The sequence below is a fragment of the Chelon labrosus genome, assembly GCF_963514085.1.
Source record: "Chelon labrosus genome assembly, chromosome: 22".
Taxonomy (NCBI): domain Eukaryota; kingdom Metazoa; phylum Chordata; class Actinopteri; order Mugiliformes; family Mugilidae; genus Chelon; species Chelon labrosus.
The window spans coordinates 9,965,486-9,985,439 of NC_140355.1; the positions used below are offsets into that span (position 1 = coordinate 9,965,486).

The following is a 19,954-nucleotide window of genomic DNA, read 5'->3' on the forward strand; positions in this document are numbered from 1 at the left end:
ATGATCTGGTGGACAAGATACAAAATCTCGACTTACTGAAGGAACCAGTCTTGCAGGCCTTGCTGATGCCGGCAGCCAGGAGAGGGGACCCCCGTAAGTAGAAGCCCAACAGAGAGCCTGACGGTCTGTCCTGGGCTTAAAGCAAACCCTAGCAAGCCAGGTCTCCTGTACATCCTTCCCTTTAAAGGTTGCTTCTCAAGAGCTTTGCCCATTGCTACATGTATTGTTTCATGCAGTGACTAGCATTTTGGTTGATTTTTGAAAGTTTCCCTTTTAAAAACAATTGCCCCTTTAATGTTGGTCTTTAAAGGGTGCACCATAACATACTGTATTTACAGGCTTGCACTGAGCATTTGTCCTTTATATAATCTCATTAAACAAACTGTCCATCCTTTGAAGTGATCAAAAGCCCACGTCTTAGATATTCTACATCAGAACTTTCTCTCTCTCTCACTCATTTGTGCATCCCACATATGCACACATACAAACTCACTGGGGCTCTCCTAGAGGCGTGACTACAGGCCACGGCATGTCAGGTAAAGGTGTCTGGGGCTCAGATGGGGGCCCAGGTGGGGCCTGGTGCTGTTGTTTCTGTTGGTTGGCCCAGTTTAAGTCCACGCCGTTCTTCTTGAGTGCAGCCAAGTGCTTGATGTCCAGCGTGGTGAAGGTGGTGAACTGAACCTGATTCCTCTTACTGGTAGGAGAATGAAGAGGCTCGCTGCGGTGCGGCCTTGCCAGCAAGGTGGCTGAACGGTTTGCCATGGGGTCGATTGCCTTTGCCTGAAACTGTTGCTGGGAGATGGTCCTGCTGCGGCCCAGGGTGGCGGTCCTCTCTGGGACAGCTGGGGCACTCACTGTGGGCAGGGTGTTCTCCATGCCATGGTGGCCCATTGAATCAATGGAGTGACGGGACTCCAGAGGGCAATGATTCTCACGTTTTAATGTGGACGCTTGAGCAGGTGCACCTGGGGTAGGAGCACCATGATTGCCGCTCCCCAGCCACACCCAGTCATGCTTGTGATCCTTTGAATCCGTGCTGGGTTGTGGGCCAGCCTGTATGGGGGTCTTGTGATTCCGGAAACACATATTATAAGAAACACAGTTTAGCAAAAAAGCCAGGAGCGCTACACAGGAGACACCCACCAAGGTATACATGCCAATCTCCACATCTGACATGGCTTTGAATGTCCTGATGAGGTCGCTCTCAATTACTTTTGGAGTTTTAGTTTTAGGAGGCTCCTTCTTGGGTGTCACTTCTGCTTCGGGAATGTCTTTGTTGGGGGGTGAATTGGGGTCGTCAAGCATGTTGCCGTAGCTTCTCTTCTGCCCTTCTCCATCACCGGAGACAACTAGTGTTGTTGCTATAGGTAAGGCAGTGTTCAGCTGTGCTTTAAAGCTTGGTGTGCTTATGGTTGTAGAGGCAGCTGTGACAGTATATGTGGTTCCTCTTGTAGTTTTGGTTGTCATTCCAACCCACACAACACGCGGTTGCATTGAGGTGCCACTGTCTGCCACGGTGGATTCTTGCTGATCAGGCATTGTGCTTCTGAACAACCATTTACCCATATCTGTGGCAGCAATTTGTGAAGTCACTGTAGTTTTGAGTTCACCTGCGAGTTCCGATGCACCGCCGTCCAAATCTTTATTTCCGTCAGCGGCTCCTTCTCCTGCCTTGCTACCACTCCGGAAGTTGATCTTGAGGAGCCCCATGCCAACTGCCAACTTGCTCTTCCTCTTAGACTTCTGGCATTCCTCGCAGATCCTCAGCTCCACTCTCACTAGCGCCCCCTGGCCTTCAGCTTCACCTTGCGCTACTACAAATGTGGACTGGGGGGTGCGGCGTACTGTGGCCACCCCCTCATCTGGGGTAGAGACTGTCAGGGAGTAGACGCTGCGGTCGAACAGCTCCAGTGGAGTAACTGCCCCATCGCTGAAATGAACCCAGCAGCTGACCACTGCTTCCTGTGAGATAAGAAAGAAAGACTATGACACCTGAACAATGCAGAGGTTATGTGTTCAAAAGCAGGTCACTTATGTGGTAATCAATATCCCCTCCCCCTGACCTTCACTTCCTGTAATCTCATAATTTTTAATAACACTAAATTGCCTATGCTAATCTCTCTGTGCTATATAACGTAATATGGTTTAAATAGAGCTTAATACGAGTCCCTAAAAAAATATCAAAAAAAACTGCAGCTGGGGTCATATTAAGAAGAGAATTAGCCAATCAAATCACATTAATACACAATGACCTAGTTCCTGTAGCTAATGTAAGCTACTGGGTCAACATAGACCTAACCTATATTTTGTATTTGAATACATTATGAATCGCCTCGAGCAGAACATTAACAGCTTGCCATCGCAATTGGCTGGTCATCTGCACTGGCACGGCTCTAATAGTTTGTTATTGACAAGGGCAAACCAGCAACGGTGACAGTGCACTGGAGGTAAAGTGAGCTGTCGTTCCAGCAGCTGTGGTCTCCGTAATTGCTGCCCCATGCCTGCGACAGGGAGCCGGTTTAAAATGGGCAAGCCGCCATGGCTAAATGTGTGAGTGAGCTTTTAAAAGGATCATCTGTGCACTCTGTCTGCCCCGCCTATTCTCTCACCCAGCATGGGAACCGCAGACGACAGTAGGGGCTATGAACACAGTGGGTTCACATTCTGAGAGGCAAATAGAGAAAACACAAATATTATTACACCTCTACGGTCGGTGTTGCGTGAATCTACTCTGCTCGGGAACTAATTCTAATTCTCTCTCTAGACGGCCGTTACATCTTGTTGGAAAATAAACACTCAGGATTGCGATAATAACACACTATTTTATCACAGGCAACTTCATGGGGTGATTTTAAGCTTCTTCACTTAAGGATTACAATAAAGCTGTGTGAAGCATATTGTTTGTGGAGCATGTACAGGCTCAGCTGTTTGTGCAGGAACATTTGAAAGCTTATTGGAAAAAACTTACATGACCTTTGAATATTGTCGTTATTACTAGACACTTTCCTTCCTGCTTTCGGGCTTATGAGCCTTGAAATTTGGACTATGCTTTAAAAGTGGGAATCCCAGCAATACTTTCATGAGCATTCATACTATGAGGTACTGTAACACGATGGGAACTGAGTTTCTGGTCCACTGATGGAAAAATTCCAGTATATACTGTATATATTTTCATTATTATAAACAGATATCTGGATATGGATGTGGAATTCTAAAGAGAAGCAGCAGCAGCAGCAGTGAGGCACGCCTCCAACTTATCAGAGGGGTAAAGAACTCCTTTCACCGCGTCTTGCTCACATCACAGTTACTCACACAGCGAAGGAAAGGGCTAATCATTGCTTAAACTCTTTATTGAAAGAATACTCATTTGTTTTGGTGCCTCTAGGATTCTGTAAATAGTGGTATTAAATTGCTGTTGCTACCAGTAACTAGAGGTGTCTCCTAATCAAATAGGACTGAAATATTCAAGATTGGCACTTTAAGAAGCTGATAACCGTCATCCTGAAGATGCTTTTACATTTGGTTGTATAACGGCATGCATCACTGTCTCAGACGAGAATGTAAAGTTTCTCTTTGATTTTGCCGAAAGTTGTGACTTGTGAGCACCGTAATCAGACTTCTATGGACATCACAAGCATCGCTGAGTGGCATATCTGCAACAGATATCAGTGTCTAATTAGTATCCAGCTAAGAAGTGCCTAAACTTCCCCGGATTTCCCTCAGAGAAACAGAAAGTTCTTCTTTTTATCTCAGAGCAACAGAGAAAGGATCATTTCCACTTTGTATTGGGAACCTTTTGATTCCTTGCAGGCTCATTTCCTATTACTTGTATCCATTGTAGCTTGGCATATGCTACATAGAACATAGGTAAAAGCACTTACTCTCCAAGCACATGAGAGCACATATATACTATAGGATCAAGAATCATTTCGCAAATAAATTTGAATCAACCGAGTGAATGAATCTGAATGTGCAAATTACCTGCATGTTCAGTGTTTATAATTCATTTGGCTTCACCCAGACCGTGATAAAGTGTTGAATGCTCATCCCGTATACAAGATGTGACACTTGCGCCATATGCACAAGGTTTATTTTAAATCAAAGAATGGCTGCATCTGCTAACAGCACATCAAGCATGTTGGACTCAAAACCCCAGTCTTTGAAGATGTTATTTATGCTGTTCTGCTTTATTACACATACATCCCGACCACAGTTTCCAGGCCGGCGTATGTGATAAAAGGAGAGACTTTGCCAGTGGAGGAATGCTTGTTAAATGCCTGCACCTTTGAAGAACAATGACGAGGGGACGTTTGAAGACTTTGAACACATAAGCAAATTAAATACAGAGAAAAACAGATTGTGCCCCTCACCTCTGATATATAATCTCACACAAAAGTAATTTGAATTCTGCGTGTGTGTTTGTGATCTTAGGTAAGATCTCTTATGAAACTCTGTGTACGGGGATGACACTGACAGCTGTTCCCAGACAGAGTTTCCAAGGATGTGGGTTATAAAGAGAAATTGTAGTGCTTTAAAGAACATGAGCATAGTTTGGTGTATTTGCAATCAAGGAAAAAATCAGGTCAGTTCGATGTTAGAAAATATTTTATGGAATGTGTTCAATGACATGTGAGGTGCGAATCTGCTTTAAAATCTGAATTAAAGGGACACGACTGGTCATGTGGTGACACTGTGAAACGAACAGGTGTGAGAAGAGGCGAGTGTCATCACAAAAAGCTGAGCAGAATCCCGCTGTTTTATGCTCTGCGTCGAACAATTTTCCAGTTACTTACCTGTTTGAGCTGCATGATCATCTCCCGTGTGGTTGCCGTGGCAACAATGGCCCTGTTGCTCCCCGGACTTGGCTGCAGGGACAGGGAGAGTCCAGATACCAACTTCACCCCCAGCTCTGTCACGCTCACTTTATCGTCCACCACCCTGATGCTCCTCTCAGCCAGGACGGACGACGTTAGAGGGGACAGCACCTGCAGCAACAAAACACCCTCAGCCAAGTGTATTTACATATGAATACGGCTAAAACCACGCATACACACTCACACCTTGTGACTCACCTGTATAGTAGTGGCGCCCACAGCTCGCCCTTGCACCAGTACCCCATCCTGCACCCTGGCTACATCTGGATCTGATACTTTCAAAGAGTAGCGCACAAGATTGGTCACATCCACCTGTCAATCAAAAAGAGAACAAAGGTTAGGCAGTAAAGTAGGTTGCAAAAGGCAAAGCAAATTTCAATCAGTTTTAAAATGCTTACCTGTCTTGTACTATGTCAAAGATCTCTACTAGAATGTAAATATTAAGAAAATGCAGAAAATGTTTTTTACCTTCCAATCAGATCCCAGAAAGTATTCAACAGGCTCTTTCCCAGTTAATGGGTCTGGCAGCGCGTCAGCATCAGGCCGGGCCACAAAGGTTGCGAACACCTTCACTGTGGAGTGCTGGTACTGCAGCATGCAACCCCTGCCCCTCCTCATCTCCTCCTCTTCCTCGCTGTCCCACGTAGACCTGACACACAAAGGCAACAGAACATAATTAGTTACATACGTATTGCTGAGCGTTACAGCAGATAACAAGACTGATGTAACTTTAATGCCTGTATGTTAAATATGAAGCTGCAGGCAGCAGGTGCAGCTTAGCACATTCATTTTGAGAGGTACACATCTTGTTTGTTTAATCTGTACAAAAATAAAAAAATAAAACGTTGGAAAATATGCATTTTCTGAGGTTATTTACAGACATTTTTTTCTACCTTTAGGCAGAGGCAGCTTGGTTATCTGCGCCCCTTGCTTCCAGTATCATGCGTTTAATTTGCAAGTGCTGGCAAGCTGAGGAAAAACAATGAAGGCCAGCAGTGTGTTTGCTGCTGCTGTTGACGCGCAACACATGCTGAGTGACCTTTTCTTCTAAATGAATTGAAGCTAAATTAACCAGGATCCCACGGCTGAGTGGTTTGTTTGTGGGTGATAGAGGTTAAGCCGGGAACCATCCTCAAACCCCTCAGCAATGATCATATAATTATCATACGCACAGCTGGTGTGCCACACACCACACGGCAGGTGTGCTGGAGGGTTGGTGGATATGTTTTTAAACTGCAGGCAGAAGGCTCCTGTCAAGAGCTGCGGTCCAAATAAACATCATTATTATATTGCCTAAGGTCTGAGCTTAACATGTGATGGAAATGCTGCTGCATTGAATTAGACTAAACTCCAGACAGGAAAGTAACTCCTTATGAAATGCTGTTGTCCAACTAAGTAGCAGTAACTATTTATATTGGTCTTATGTGCTTTCTTGATTTGATTCAAATACTCTCGCAGCATTCGTAGCATCAGATATTCCCTTAATTGCACTTTTGTTCTTTTTCATAACCAGATTTAGTAATTTCTAAAAACACCTTCCTTTACCATGGTTACTCCACTTTTCAGTTAGTTCTCAATTACCCTTGAGCCGTCGTGCGTTTTATGGGGTTGCCAGGCTACTAATTGGCACCAAGCAACGTAACAGTAAGAGTTAATTAAAACGTGCTAGTGCTAACTGATTGCAAGTGTTTATTTCAGTCTATTTTCAAAATCGCCCACAATAAAACAACTCTGAAAACTTGAAAACTGTCGATCTTACAATCTGTAAAGGCACGACAGGCTGAGGTTATTTCATGAACCCACACCTTAAGAAGGCTTTTCTTTTTTTTTTTGGATTATGTCCAATAGCAAGGCAAATACAATTCGGCACTTTCTACCATGAGACAAGTCAGGACAATCACATTTCTGACCCCGGAATCTGTTTGCGTCTGGTATTGAATGTTTTGGGAAATGACAGCCCATCAGTCGGCCATCATCATTAGTATTGAGTGGGAAAATAATGACTTTACTGTAAGTATTGAGTGAAATCCCACTAGCCTTTATCTCCAGGGCAACTGTGCAGCCTTTGCACTCTCCTGCCCACTAATGCACCAGACACAGATGTGATGTTGTTATGACGGACTACAGCGCAGACGGATATTACACACACTAAGCCTCAAAACAGTTTTATATTTGCATTAGTAACATTACTGTGGGCATGGCTGTCTCCCGTGATGAAATATATAACATGACATCTCCAATCATTGAAGCGGCAATCCCGAAGATTTTCATTTAAATTACCGTCTGCTGTTTATCTATCTTTTGCCATATGCAATGACGACTGAGCCAATTGCCCACTGATGAAAGAATTGCAGCCTTTATATATTTGTATTATTATGAACTCTGGGTCTGTGGTGACAGCCATAAACAGATATCTGGATACAAAAGCAGGTGATAGCCGACGGGTTCTGAGATCACTGCTGATGCAAAGTGAACATTTCCTGCTGCTGCAGCTTCACATTACAAGCGTTTAACAGGCAAAACACGAGCTGACCTCTATTATGGAGTAGTCACAGGATGTGCAGTGTGTTTTGCAAATAAGCTTAGCTCACTGGGCACTCTCAGAAATGCAGGAAATGTTGCAGAGAGTGATGGAACAAGAGCAGCCAAAGTGAGCTGTTAGATGAAGAGCTGCAGGCTTCACACCTCCAACTTCTCAGAAAGGTAAAAAAAAAACAACTCTTTTCTCTTTGCCCTGCTGTTCGCGGACATCCACCATGTGCTGCATAAGAAATTCCTCACAGAATAATGGGAACCTGTGGCATTAAACCACATTTGCTATCACCACCAGCAACTACAGGTGTCAATCAAGCAGGACTGAAACATTAATTAAAAATGATGAATTACAAATCGAAATAAGGCATTCGGAAGTCTAATAACAATGGACACACATTTCAGAGTGCCATAAGTTGCGGTAGTTGGATTTAAAATGCTCATAGCCACCATTCAAGGTGATGATTTTTTAAGCAGATTTGGGCTGATTAGACTATTTTATTAGACTATTTAAAAGTTAATTAAGAATTAATGAAATGAGAAAGACTAAAGAGACAAAAGACTCCCGCCCCATCCAGGTGACGACCTTCGGTAATTAAAATTTCACCTGTATTCATAGCGACGACTTCCAACACAACGACTTTTCAAAAACTTTTTCTAAACTGTAATCAGGTTTACTAATTTATTTTTTAAAGAACTTCCCCGGAGCTTATTATACAGATGGTCAGGCCTTACCTCCTGTTGCCTGTAGTAACAGGAACCCTCCACCCTTTGATTTGGCTGAGCTCGGGGTCGGCCACATCGAGGAGCAACGGCAGACGGGGCATCCACACGCTCATCTCCAGCTGTGCGCTCAGAAATCCGTAAGTAAAGTTGACCATCACGCTGCTTCTCCCTCTTGTCTCCTTCCCATTTACATATACATAATCACAGCGCTCTGACACCTGACAAGACAGATGGGAAAAGAAAAGAAAAAAGCTGAAACATGATTGAAGGGCTCGGGAGAGACGTCCAAGGTTTCAGCCTGGCCCCAAAACTTCCTCCCGTTCTGTCTGTCAGACTGCTAATCTAAAAATATCTTGACGCCGGACAAGAAAGGGATTTTAAAAAGTAGGGACTGAGCTATTGTCCAGAACTTTCTAGATGTACGCTGTTGGAAGTTCTTAAAAGTAAAGTCCACGCAAACTGAATAAGAAAGTTTTGGCCTGGCTGGCTGATGAGAGGAGATGGGGGACAGAGGCACCAATACAAATAAGCTATAACCACCCACGCAAACACACAAACATTTTATTCATTTCACACTACTTCCAAAAGTCTGGGCAGGGAATCGCAGTGTTTTAGTGTTCCTGTCATGTAAATTCACCGCTGTGGTCTCTGTGAAACCGTTACCGAATGTAAATTAGCTCTGCCTTGCGCCTGTTCCTGTAGCACTGTACTGTAGGTGGGAGCGCCGCACTCCCCACCAGTGAGAGCAATGAGGTGAGACACAGCAGTTGGTGTGTTTTATTTAAGATTGGAGGCCTATCTCCAATGCCGCCTCACTTATCTTAACAAACCAGTGGCTCCACAGAGGTAATTGGAGAGCACTAGACTGGAGAATTGAGTGTAGCACTGGAGGTAAGGAGGTGAAAAGGGGGGGGCGGGGGGGAAAAAATGAGGGGAGGAATGAAAGTAAGTCAAGTTGAACTCCTATGGAATTGTTAAGAAGGGCAGTGTCTGTAAATCATTTCCCAACATGCTGACTGGTCCAGACCGTAGTTTTATTAGCTCATCAAGAAGCTATATATTAAGAAAAACATTACCAATCTCAAAAGTGCATTTATATCATGCTTTAAAAATATTAAAAAAGAAATTAGTGGAAAAAAAATATTTTTTTCCAGTTCAACAATGATTCTAAATATCTAAAACTTTATATGACGTGTTACAAATAAAAAAAATGCAAAGTATGCATGATGTATACTTAAAGTTAGGCACTTTAAAGTGACACACCCACAGAAAATTATTATAGTAACCCCTCTACTCAGCACTTTAGTGTCTTTCAGCTCATTCTTTTGATTTATTTGGAAGCGATATTCAGGAATAAATAAACAGAAAAAAAAGTTAGTGAACTAATTTTGTGTTTGTTAACAACCTCATAACCTTTGTAAGCGTAATAGATTATTGTTGAAGGACGAAACTGCCATTAGACTGGGTTAAATGTGGAACACCGAGCAACACATTTCCCTTAGGAGGTGGTGGAGACCAAAATAGAGTCTCGTTCAACAGGTGGCTAGGAATGCAAGTTCATCTGTAATGTTGTGTCCGAGTGTAAGACCAAGAGGACAACAACAACAAAAAAGACAATACAGATTTTTTTCTTTTGTTCTTTCCACGCACACGCAGCCAGTTTTCTGTTAGCATTTAGCTAAAACTAAACGGTGCCGCATCTACACTCACTTGCCATTACTTTAGGTAGACTAGTGAAAATGCATTCTAATATAACATATCCTGCACTAAATCTTAACTTCATGAAGGTTATGGTATTTAGAGTTCGTTAAAAAATAACTGAGAGAGCTGTTGCTTAAACAGCATTTTCATTTTAGAGGCTGTGTGTGATGGTTGTGTTTCTGTGGTTTCTGTGTTCGCGTTTTGAGTTTTGTTCATGTTTCTTGTTTTCCTGTTTCCTGTTTTATTTTGTTAAGTTTTTTGATTTCCTGTTGCATTGCTCCCTGTGTTTCCCTGTGTTGATTAGATCATTGATTTCACCTTGTGTTGTCTCTTGATTTGCCTCACCTGTGTCTCGTCACCCCCTCTTCCTTGTGTGTGCATATATAGCCCTGCCTTCTCCTTTGTTCCTTGTCGCGTCATTCCTCATGGTTTTTTTTTATTCTGTGTGTCTCCATGTTTTTTTTTTTTTTTTACCCCTCTGCATATCTCCAGTGTTTCGAGTGTTTTTCGTTTCTAGTCTCTAGTTACCTTTTTGTCTTTTGAAAGTTTTGATTTTGTTTGTTGGAATTCCTGCTTTTTTCAGCAACGCCTTTTGTTTCCTTTTTATTTAATTAAACACCAGTTTTGCCTTCTCCTGCCTCGCTGCTTTTTGTCCTGCGCTTGCGTCCTACCTCCCCCCTCGTATAAATCCATAACACTGTGGTTTGCATCGCTGTTGAACAGAACTGTGTTGCACTGACTCGTATCAGCCACATTTTAGTCAGAGGGCTAAATAACAGAAACACCTTTGCATTTAATTCAGTCCAGTGTAACAGCTCCACAAACTACATCCTCCAAAGAAGCGGCTGAATTAACACTTTTCTTGCAAAGTCTCAACATGCAAGACTGTTATATTAAAATGCATTCGTTTTCACTAGTAGACCTAAAGAAATGGTAGGTGAGTGTATAGCAGGGATTTAACCTTAGTCACGTGTAATACCTTTTAGATTTATCTAAATGCTCACAGAAGACTGGCTGTCTACGCATGGGAAAAAACGGGTCCACCATAACAGTCCTGCACTAATGTTTCGGCGAGTGAGTGCAGATTCATCCAGCAGCAGTTATAGTATAAAAGATAATGTCTGTGGGTTGAAGCTTTAACTTGACTGTATTCGCTCTAAGAGGGGTCAGTGACCGCGGGAAGCGTAAGAGACCTTTCAGAGACACAATAATAACTGGATTAAGTTTCTCACAGATACAGAAAATCATTACAAATACAGTCGCCCTCTCCTCAGCTCTTTTCTCACTCTCTTAAAGCTTACACATTTTAACACACCGTCTTACACTAGCGCAGGCTGCAGCAGGCGTGCCATTTAATGGGAAATAATATGGTTTATTTTTTTTTTATTCTCTCTGGTCCTCTCTCTTTTTCTGCGCCTGCCGTGGTAGAAACATGGATCCATTGCACAAAGGTCAAATCGCTGTGCTTACAGACTGAGTGGTGGGATCATAGGCTCAGTCTCTAATGCCATATTGGAAGAGGCTGCTTTTATCCACAATGCTTTGACACACACACTCTCACGCGCAAGAGACTGGAGCCGGACGTGCTGAGTGTGATGGCAGGGTGACAGGGGATGTCTTAGAGGCATACACCAGAATGAATCATGAATGACTGATTTTTTTTTTTTAATGCCACCAAATTCGACGTAATCACTGTCAGTCATTCAGGAGACTTTGTGTGCAGATTAGTCCTAAAATTCATTCAATCCAAACAGGAAACAACTGATACGGTCGGTTTATCCTTATATTGTATAAAAGTTCTTTCCACTTGCTTAAAACAAATCAGGGATTATAGACTGATCAGGCATAGCATTATGACCACCTTCCTAATATTGTGTAGGTCTCCCTTGTGCCTCCAAAACAGTTGTGACTCATCAGAGAATGGACATGGGTCTTCTGAGGGTGTCCTGTGGTGTCTGGTAACAGCATGTTGTTAGTGGGGGCCTTTGGGTCAATGTTATTTACTTCTTCTGTAATCACAATTACAGCAGCTACCACAAATTTTATTATTTTAAATAATTTTATTAATATTTTTTCCATATAATACAAGACAAAAGCTTACAAGTTTAGGATTTTATGACTTACCTTGACTACATCCTCATCCGTAGACCTGCAGCCAGTGTAGCTGGTCACATCGGTGACCGAGCCATTAGCCTCGACAGCAAGATTCTTCACAGGGACCGACACCATTTTACCCGTAAGCACCGCGGTATTCAAGATATCTGTGTTCTGTGCAGAATAGAGGGCAGATAAAGAGCAGGTCAGTAGTCTGGCTCGGTGCAGTTTCACAGGTTTATTTGCCGTTGTGTACGAGGAAATGGAGACGGAAAGCGTTTGGTATAACCCGACACGGCAGATGGTTTATTACACAGAACCATCTGCGAAGGTTTTTGCCGTCGTCGGAAGGAAAACCGGCAAATAAAAGGAACTCTTAAGAGCAGCCATTGTTGCCTCAAAACACACACATAGTTGTAAGGGGCTCCTCACAAAGCTTGGTCAGCACCTCTCTGGATAGTCTGAAGCTCGGCAGGATGGATTGTTAAGCTTGCATGAGAATCCAATTGCCTCCCGAAGTTACTCTTGTTCTGTTTTCGTGCAAAAATTCACCTTGCAGTTTGGAGGTTATTCACCAAAATTAGCCTAATTTAGCTTAATTCCTAGATATCATCTGAAAGAATGGAGACAAATGGCTGTACCTAAATATTAATATCAGGTCTAACTATATCCCTCACATCAACAATCCACTCATATTTGCAGCACAACAGCAAAAACATTAGGCTACTTCCACCAATCATTTCGAGCCATAAGTCCTATTATTTTTAATTTTAATGTGATATCCTAGACAAAGGCGGAAAACAGACCAGTGAGAGTATATGCAACCAAAGTCCCCCAGCTCAGAAGCACATTGCAGTTACAGTATGTGGAATGCATGTTAACCATCAGGCAGACACTCTTGTAATTTTTAATGCTTTTCCTCAGAGCTGTGGAAGGTGCATTTTCCTGCCTTCAAAGGGAAGCTGCTATTGTACCTGATCCCGTGTATAAGCAGTCAACGAACTAAGCACCGCTATAGGTGGAACTTCAAACAGAAAGTTCTTGTTTTACCTGGGTGCGGCAGCCAGAGCGAAAAGCAGAAAAGCATTTGGCTGAATCTAAAAACTTGTCTGGGAATCCCGCTGGGCTCGCACATTAACCTCATCGCTACTTGCATGGGGGCAGGGATGCCAGGCAGAGAGAGGATGTTAGTAAGCGATTAAATCACAGAAAAACAGGCGGACTACATTGATTTATTTGAGACCCAGTGACCCACTGGACAGATGTGCTAAAAACTAAAAATAATGTCTATTTAGAGTCTACATCTATCTCACACACACGCACCTGGATGGAAATAAGTCCTCTGGTATATTGTATTATCCATAGATCAGCACTTATAGCGACACCAACACTTAAACCTGATTGCATTTCTAATCTTCCAGCTGATTTTCCCACCTTGTACTGTGCAGCTTTGGCGACGCTGAGCTGCAGCTTAGCTCTTATACACTCCGTAACTTGTCAACAAGCCCGATGTAGCTTTAATTTTACACTTTAACTCCTCCTTCAACAAGGATTTACCACTACTTTCCAATTCACAAGATCTCTGAAAATGCCTTTTTAAAGGTAGCGGCAGTGCAGTTTGTGCGTAAGAAGCTTTGGGTGATCAGTGTTTTTTTTTTTTTTCCCCCACTCCTGATACTTGTGGGCTAAAGCACCAGACAGCGCTCTGCAGATGTTCCCTGGCAGCATCACATTCTGAACTCTGTCGGCTTGACAGCTGCTGACCGCAATTCCAAAAGGACATGCTCCAGTTCAGACTGCAACACTGACCCAAACATAAGCCACTGGATCAGAAGGTAGCAGAAAATCAGGAAGCAATGGGAGCGGCTCGGCGGCGGTGACGCCAGTGCCACGCTGAGAGATCTTGACGTCCGATGTTTCCGCAGGCTGTGCAGTAATCCGGTTTGCAGTGATCAAGCTCAGCTCAAGTGATTCAGCTGTATTTTAAATCTGCTTCTTTTACATTTGCGTTCTGCGGTAAACCTCGGTACATTCACTCATTTGATTGCGATAACTTCATAAATCCTTGATAGGGTTACAGGTAGCACAGAGAAAGGTCAGCAAACCAAACATCTCATGCATATACTGTTCGCTCATTGTTATGCGATGAAGCATTACATTCTGTTCATTTTCCATGGGGCTTTATGTGTTGCAGTGCTAGTGGTGATTCACAAATGGGAAAAGAGTCACAGTCGACTCAAAAAAAAATTGTTCTGTTCACCGTTAAAGGGAAAAAGGTATTTTCCTCATGTGAATCCTGTAAGTGACTGAGATGAAACATATTTGCTCTCAAATAGCTGTGTGATTCATGTTGACTGGTGTACCATGAAATAGACTAGTGAATCTCCTGTCAAGGTCAGATATGGATCTACCTTGTAATGTCTGGAGGTTTCCCCACAAAGTGTTTGGACACAACTACACACACAAAAAAAGAAAAAAAGCCAGAAATCAGGACCTTGAATATTATTTGTGGGTAACACTGTGTTCACGGTGCAGATAGAGAGATATCTAAATAAATAAATAAATGGTCAGAACAGCATTCTGATTTTATTCTTTTTAAATCAATATACAGTTTTAGTGTAAGCCATCTTTTTAAAGACAAGTCTTGCCCTTTTAATATCATTACATTACAATATGATTATGCCAATTAAAATGCCAATTAGTGTGTGAATAAAACCTTGACAAGTGGTGTAATTTTTTATTTAATGAGGCTACTGATGTCAGGCATTCAGATGGCAGAAAAAACAAAAGACTTGCACAGCCGTGACTATGTGGCATTTTTCACTTCACCAAGAATGCACTAATTTGTTGCATTATAACAACGGCTTAGTTCTGATGCATAGTCCCAGGTGACATAATCTCATCTTGTTTACTTATCGAGGAATCATTAGAAAGTTAACGGCATGAAATTGTCTTTAACTGATTAATTTAACTTTAACAGATGAATACTGGCTTTCAAGACTGAGTGGGTAAGTTGGAGAGTCGGGGAACCTTCTCCGTCCAACTATCGGGACTCATAATAGATTGAACTGGTCATTTACTCGGCAGCCTGCAAGTGTTGCAGTATGTAAGGCACACCTCAATGCAAGCACATGAAAATATAAAACTAGAATCACTGCTTTGCGCTTGTATGTCTCTGCCAACTAGCAAAGTCAGTCCAGACTCGCATGATGTGCTGTGTCGAAAATACTTTAAGAATTTAATAAAAATGTTCAGCAGAAAGTTGTGTCACAGGGAAGATTCAAGATGTTCCAAAGATTTTGGTCACAATGACCTTAATGTTTGACTTTTGGCTACCAAATGTTATCCTCTTCGTCCTTAAGGTCAAGTGCACATTTGTGCCAAATTATGCCCTGTTGTTCCTGAGATACTGTGTTATTAAGAATAGGACAGGTGGGCAACTTGAAAACATGCCTCTAGCCACAACGGTTGAGTAAGCATAAAGACTTACTGCAAATAGATCCATGTACTCTTCATAAAATGTTCTGCCCATGTCAGTATTTTAAATTGATACAGATATGGTTCTTACCATCACCAGAGGTGCCAGCCCCACATAGTCTTTCTGAGTGGTGTAGATCCTCATTACACCGACGTCTTTGATGTTCCCTGGCAACTCCAGACGCCAGGAGATGGTCTGGCTCTCAACCCTCTCTGAGACATCTTTTGCTACAAAGTCCAGTTGTAAAACCTCCAGAAGACCCCTGTTCAGAGATATAAAAAAATAACATTGCAATATGGTTAGACAAGTGAAACAAGCTATGTTGGATTTAAACCAGATACTTATGTTAGTTAAACAGCAACATACCATTGCTAACATACCCTAAGTCATCTTAAGCTATCAGAGCAAGTACAGCAACAAAGTGTGTTCTGATTGAGGATTTAATGCTTTAAAATCCAATGATCCATTTGTGAAAATATGTTATTTTGCTTGAAAGGTTGCATTCTGATGTCTTTTGGAAAGACACCTTTTAAAGTTTAAAGTTTGGGTTGGATATTAACTGAAGAATAAAGGGAGTCGAATATATCGGGAGCTGAGATGAACTCTGCAGTCTGGTGTTCCTTAGAGGAGAAATGTAAAAGTGCAAAAAGACACGAGCAACGAAAATGAAAGGAATTGAAATTACTCAGAACTTCAAGAAGAAAAAAAAAAACACCTGTGGAGTTTAACTAAAAGTGAAGACAATACACGAGAGGTCTCGTTTCCATCAGCAGATGGAAGAATTAGGCGAGAGTGTGGAGGGAAGATTAAGTGAGCTGGCTGAGACTTCAGCCAAGTATTCTGGTCAAAGGGTTGTCAAAGAAATGGCATGTGATGTTATTTGATGCTGGAGAGTGTGTAGGCATACCTGTCAGTAGGAATAGATCAAAAGGGAAATAGAGCTGGATGTGAATGGAGCCGGTACCCTTTGAAGTACAGCAGAACTTTGCATAAAGCAAAACAATAAATCTCTACGCAGCCGAAACTTGCATTTAAAAAGAGGCAAAAAATGTTGAAATCAGTGGCAACAAGGACGACACCAACCAGTATGAGCATATAAAAGTGCTTGCGTTCTGTCAGAATAAACCCAAGGACTGATGGCTGCAAGGCAGTTACAAATGAGGAGTGCAGTGAGAGAGGCCGTTATGAGGTTATGTGTGGTGCTCTTGGTCACAAATTAAAAAAAATAAAATAAATCGAAAAAAACGCACTATAATTCTTTTTGCATGTGTGGATCCAAAAGCTTTGAAATGATTAAAGATTAAAAGTTCTGACTGTGGGCAAAGCAAAGTGCTTGAGGCAGTAGGTTCACTGTTCAGTGAGTTAAATTAAGACTGTTTGACTGGGTTTGTGAATGCAATAAGCACTATGTGACATAGTATCATGTTACATCGAAGGTGACAAAATATGTTTTAGACTACTGTGAGTTTTGGACTTTCTCATTTCATGTTTTAACTTCCTTTGCGGCCAAGGCACTTCAGGGACCGAGTGACTTCTGAGGTCTCTTGCTGTGCCAAGTGCATCTGAGGTAGCTGTCAAAGTGAAAGTGTGCACCGAGGGCTCAAAATGTCTGGGAGAGAGCCATCCCCCCACTTGACGATTTGACAGTGGGACACCTCTAAACCCTCACGCACTTGACAGGAATGCGCCTCCAAGTAGTCCATGAGTATAGACATTTGGATTGAGCCTACATGATTATCCTGAGAACATGAAATGGTGCTCACTGACGCTACGTGGAAGCACGTTTTGGCTATTTCACAGCAAAAAAAGAAAAGCACAGCATCTTCGATAATGAGCTAATTGGGAGCATGCTAACTTAGCTTAGCAGAAAGACCGGGAACACTGGAGTAGCTAGTCTGGGCAAAAAGGTTTGGGCCAGGCTTTGGTTTTTGTCGAACTATTCTGCTCACAACCTCTATAGAGGTTACTGATCTAGAGTAGAACTACATGTGCCGAATGTTGAAAAATCCAAATTACGTCTGATTTTGTGTCTCTTTGGAAAACATACCTGAAAGTATGCAGAAAGAAAGAAAGGAAAGTGAACTTGTTGCACATGTCTACAATGCCGAAGACATTCAGTTCAATTCTATTCCATTTAATTACATTAAATTCAGTTCAAATCAAATCAGTTTTATTTATATAGCATCGATAACAGTACAAATTGTCTAAAGACGCTTTACAGAGCCCAGCTTAAAATATGAATGTAAACTGTCTTTCATAGACATTGAAAAGAAGCGTTCTGGTAGAAAAATAAATAAATTATTGGTATAAAATATCTACTTCATTTCTTTCATGTGGCCCTTTTCTCCCTGTGTTTTCCAGTAAATGAAATGGATTTGAAACGGATTGAAAGGATTCACACTGAAAATACTGCGAAAGCCCGTGTGAAAGCGAGACACAGAAACACGTAAGGGGTTAATGCCCCCATTTCCTGGAAATCTGTCTGTCTATTGGGGGGGACTTTAAACCCCACGTATCATCACTTTAAAGCACAGTGGTGTGAGGATGTGTGTGTGTGTGTGTGTGTCCTAGTGGAAGCTCAGTATGAGGGACACGACTTGGAATATCTCTGCTTCCTAATCTCTACTTCTGAACGTGCAAGCGCTTAAGCCTGGATAACGTAGCCGTGATTATGGATGATTACAGATATGTGGGTCGGACGGACGCCGGGTGGTGTGTGTGTGTGTCTGTGTGTGCGTGTGTGTGTATGTGTGGGCGGGAGGTTGCTGGGCAGAGGTGGATGCTGGTTCACCATCATCAGCATCAGTCGGCTGTAATCAACTGGTGTGCATCAGGTAAAACAAGTGCTGTGAAATTAATATTCATTTGCTATCTATTGAGCTAAAAATAGAAGGATGTGAATTATTTAATGCTACTTTTAAAATTTTTCATTTATTGTATTTATTTTTCAAAGCAACTTTGCGATTAAAACTCATGGGACTCGAGCTCAGTTTGTTTTTTGTTGTGATTTTTTTACATTTACAATTTAATACGACTGGACAAGAAAAACTAATATTATATATTGTAAATATGTTATACGAAACACAGAAAAATAAAGCTATGCATATCCCTGTGTATTTGATAAATACAAGTCTACTGGTTACTGATAGCGGCGCATCCTGGTTTGTCCTCAAAGGTTGATTGAAATGATTAAAAAATCGGGTTTCCGGCAACTATTCTGTGATTGGTCAGAAAATTTAAGTGGGTGTGGCTAATGCGCGAAAGCGGAAATGCTAGCGGCCACTCTACGAGCTACCAGATGCTAATATTCGTTCGGCACTTGAGTTTCTTGTAAATACAAATTACCTGAACAGAATAAACTTTTTTCTTGTTCTCACAGCCCTAGGAGCGAAAACAAACTTCTCGCTTCTCGCTGAGTATGTAACAAACTTTAGTGGAAGGGCTCTGGCAGTCGCCGTCTTGGCAGTGTCTGACTTTGCCTAACCCTAAGGTAAAATCAAAAGTGGTAAAAGAAGCACAGCGTGAGTGGAGCTGAAGTGGGTGAGATACTTTAAAACAGACCACTAGCAATCTGTGAGGCCACCCACCTGTCACTCAAAGTGTCTACACCCTATATTTTTGTGTAAATTTAAGCCTTGATATAATTTAAACAAGTGAGTTTATAGAAAAATCCATCCACATACAGTTGTTATGAATAGGGCGGTAAACTTGTTTCTGTAAAAATGGGCATTTTAACATGTCCATAGAGATTAACTCGTTTTTGGACCCACCCTCAAGTGGCGACTTGAGGAATTGCAATTTGTCCCTAAAGTTGATGCTTGGATACATCTCATTTATAGTGATGCAAACTTGTGGAGATACACAGGACTACTTTCTCTTACTTTGACTTATTCCGAATACTCCACCAAAATTTGAAAATGCAGCAACACGTTCTTACACATACAGACCAATACAAAATTGTGGGCGCTTGGCTGCATGTAGTCTCTGCACGGCTGTAGGCTACACATTTTTGAATTTCCTCTGAAATAAAAAAGGAAATTCTTCATTTTCAGTCTGACTCCGTACCACAACGTGAATATAAACAGTTTTTCAAGATCGCTTTGCTTTTCCTCTACGTAAAGTATATGTCTGATGGGAGCGGGTGAAGACTTGCACACCTCTAAGACTGTGCAGTGTGCTGCATGTACATATACAGTGGACCGACCTCTTTGCAGTGAAGGCACCCTTCCTGCGGCAGGTAACAGAGACCGTGTTGGGAGTCGCTCCTCTGCCAGGCTCCACTAAGATGTCCCACAGCGCCGAGTCGCTGGGCCGAGCTGCGCTGAAGGACAGGCCTGCTTTTATTGCAGCCCTGCAGCAAACATAGACACAAAATGAAGTTAGAACAAAGCATTTCTTTATAAAATGAACAAACAAAACGAAGACAGGTTTGATTTCTGTTGTGTAAAGTTAAAAATTAAGGCAAAGAAAGCTCAGAAAAGGTTTAATATGCTGTGCAGAACTATGTAGACTGAACAGAAGTATTTGAACTGTTACATCTTTGTCTTTG

General features: G+C 42.1%; 1 protein-coding gene across 1 annotated transcript in view; it reads right to left on the reverse strand.

Moving 5' to 3' along the window:
* Positions 1-211: 211 nt before the first annotated feature.
* Positions 212-19,954, reverse strand: part of LOC311507690 (transmembrane protein 132D) — a 28,738-nt gene continuing 8,995 nt past the window's right edge. The window contains exons 3-10 of the mRNA XM_084572133.1: positions 19,610-19,756; positions 15,496-15,667; positions 11,958-12,101; positions 8,142-8,350; positions 5,343-5,523; positions 5,073-5,186; positions 4,794-4,985; positions 212-1,962 (exon numbers count right to left, since the gene is read on the reverse strand). Of these exons, the coding sequence (XP_084428259.1) occupies positions 490-1,962; positions 4,794-4,985; positions 5,073-5,186; positions 5,343-5,523; positions 8,142-8,350; positions 11,958-12,101; positions 15,496-15,667; positions 19,610-19,756 (2,632 nt within the window). The 3' untranslated portion in view covers positions 212-489. The remainder of the gene's footprint in view (positions 1,963-4,793; positions 4,986-5,072; positions 5,187-5,342; positions 5,524-8,141; positions 8,351-11,957; positions 12,102-15,495; positions 15,668-19,609; positions 19,757-19,954) is intronic.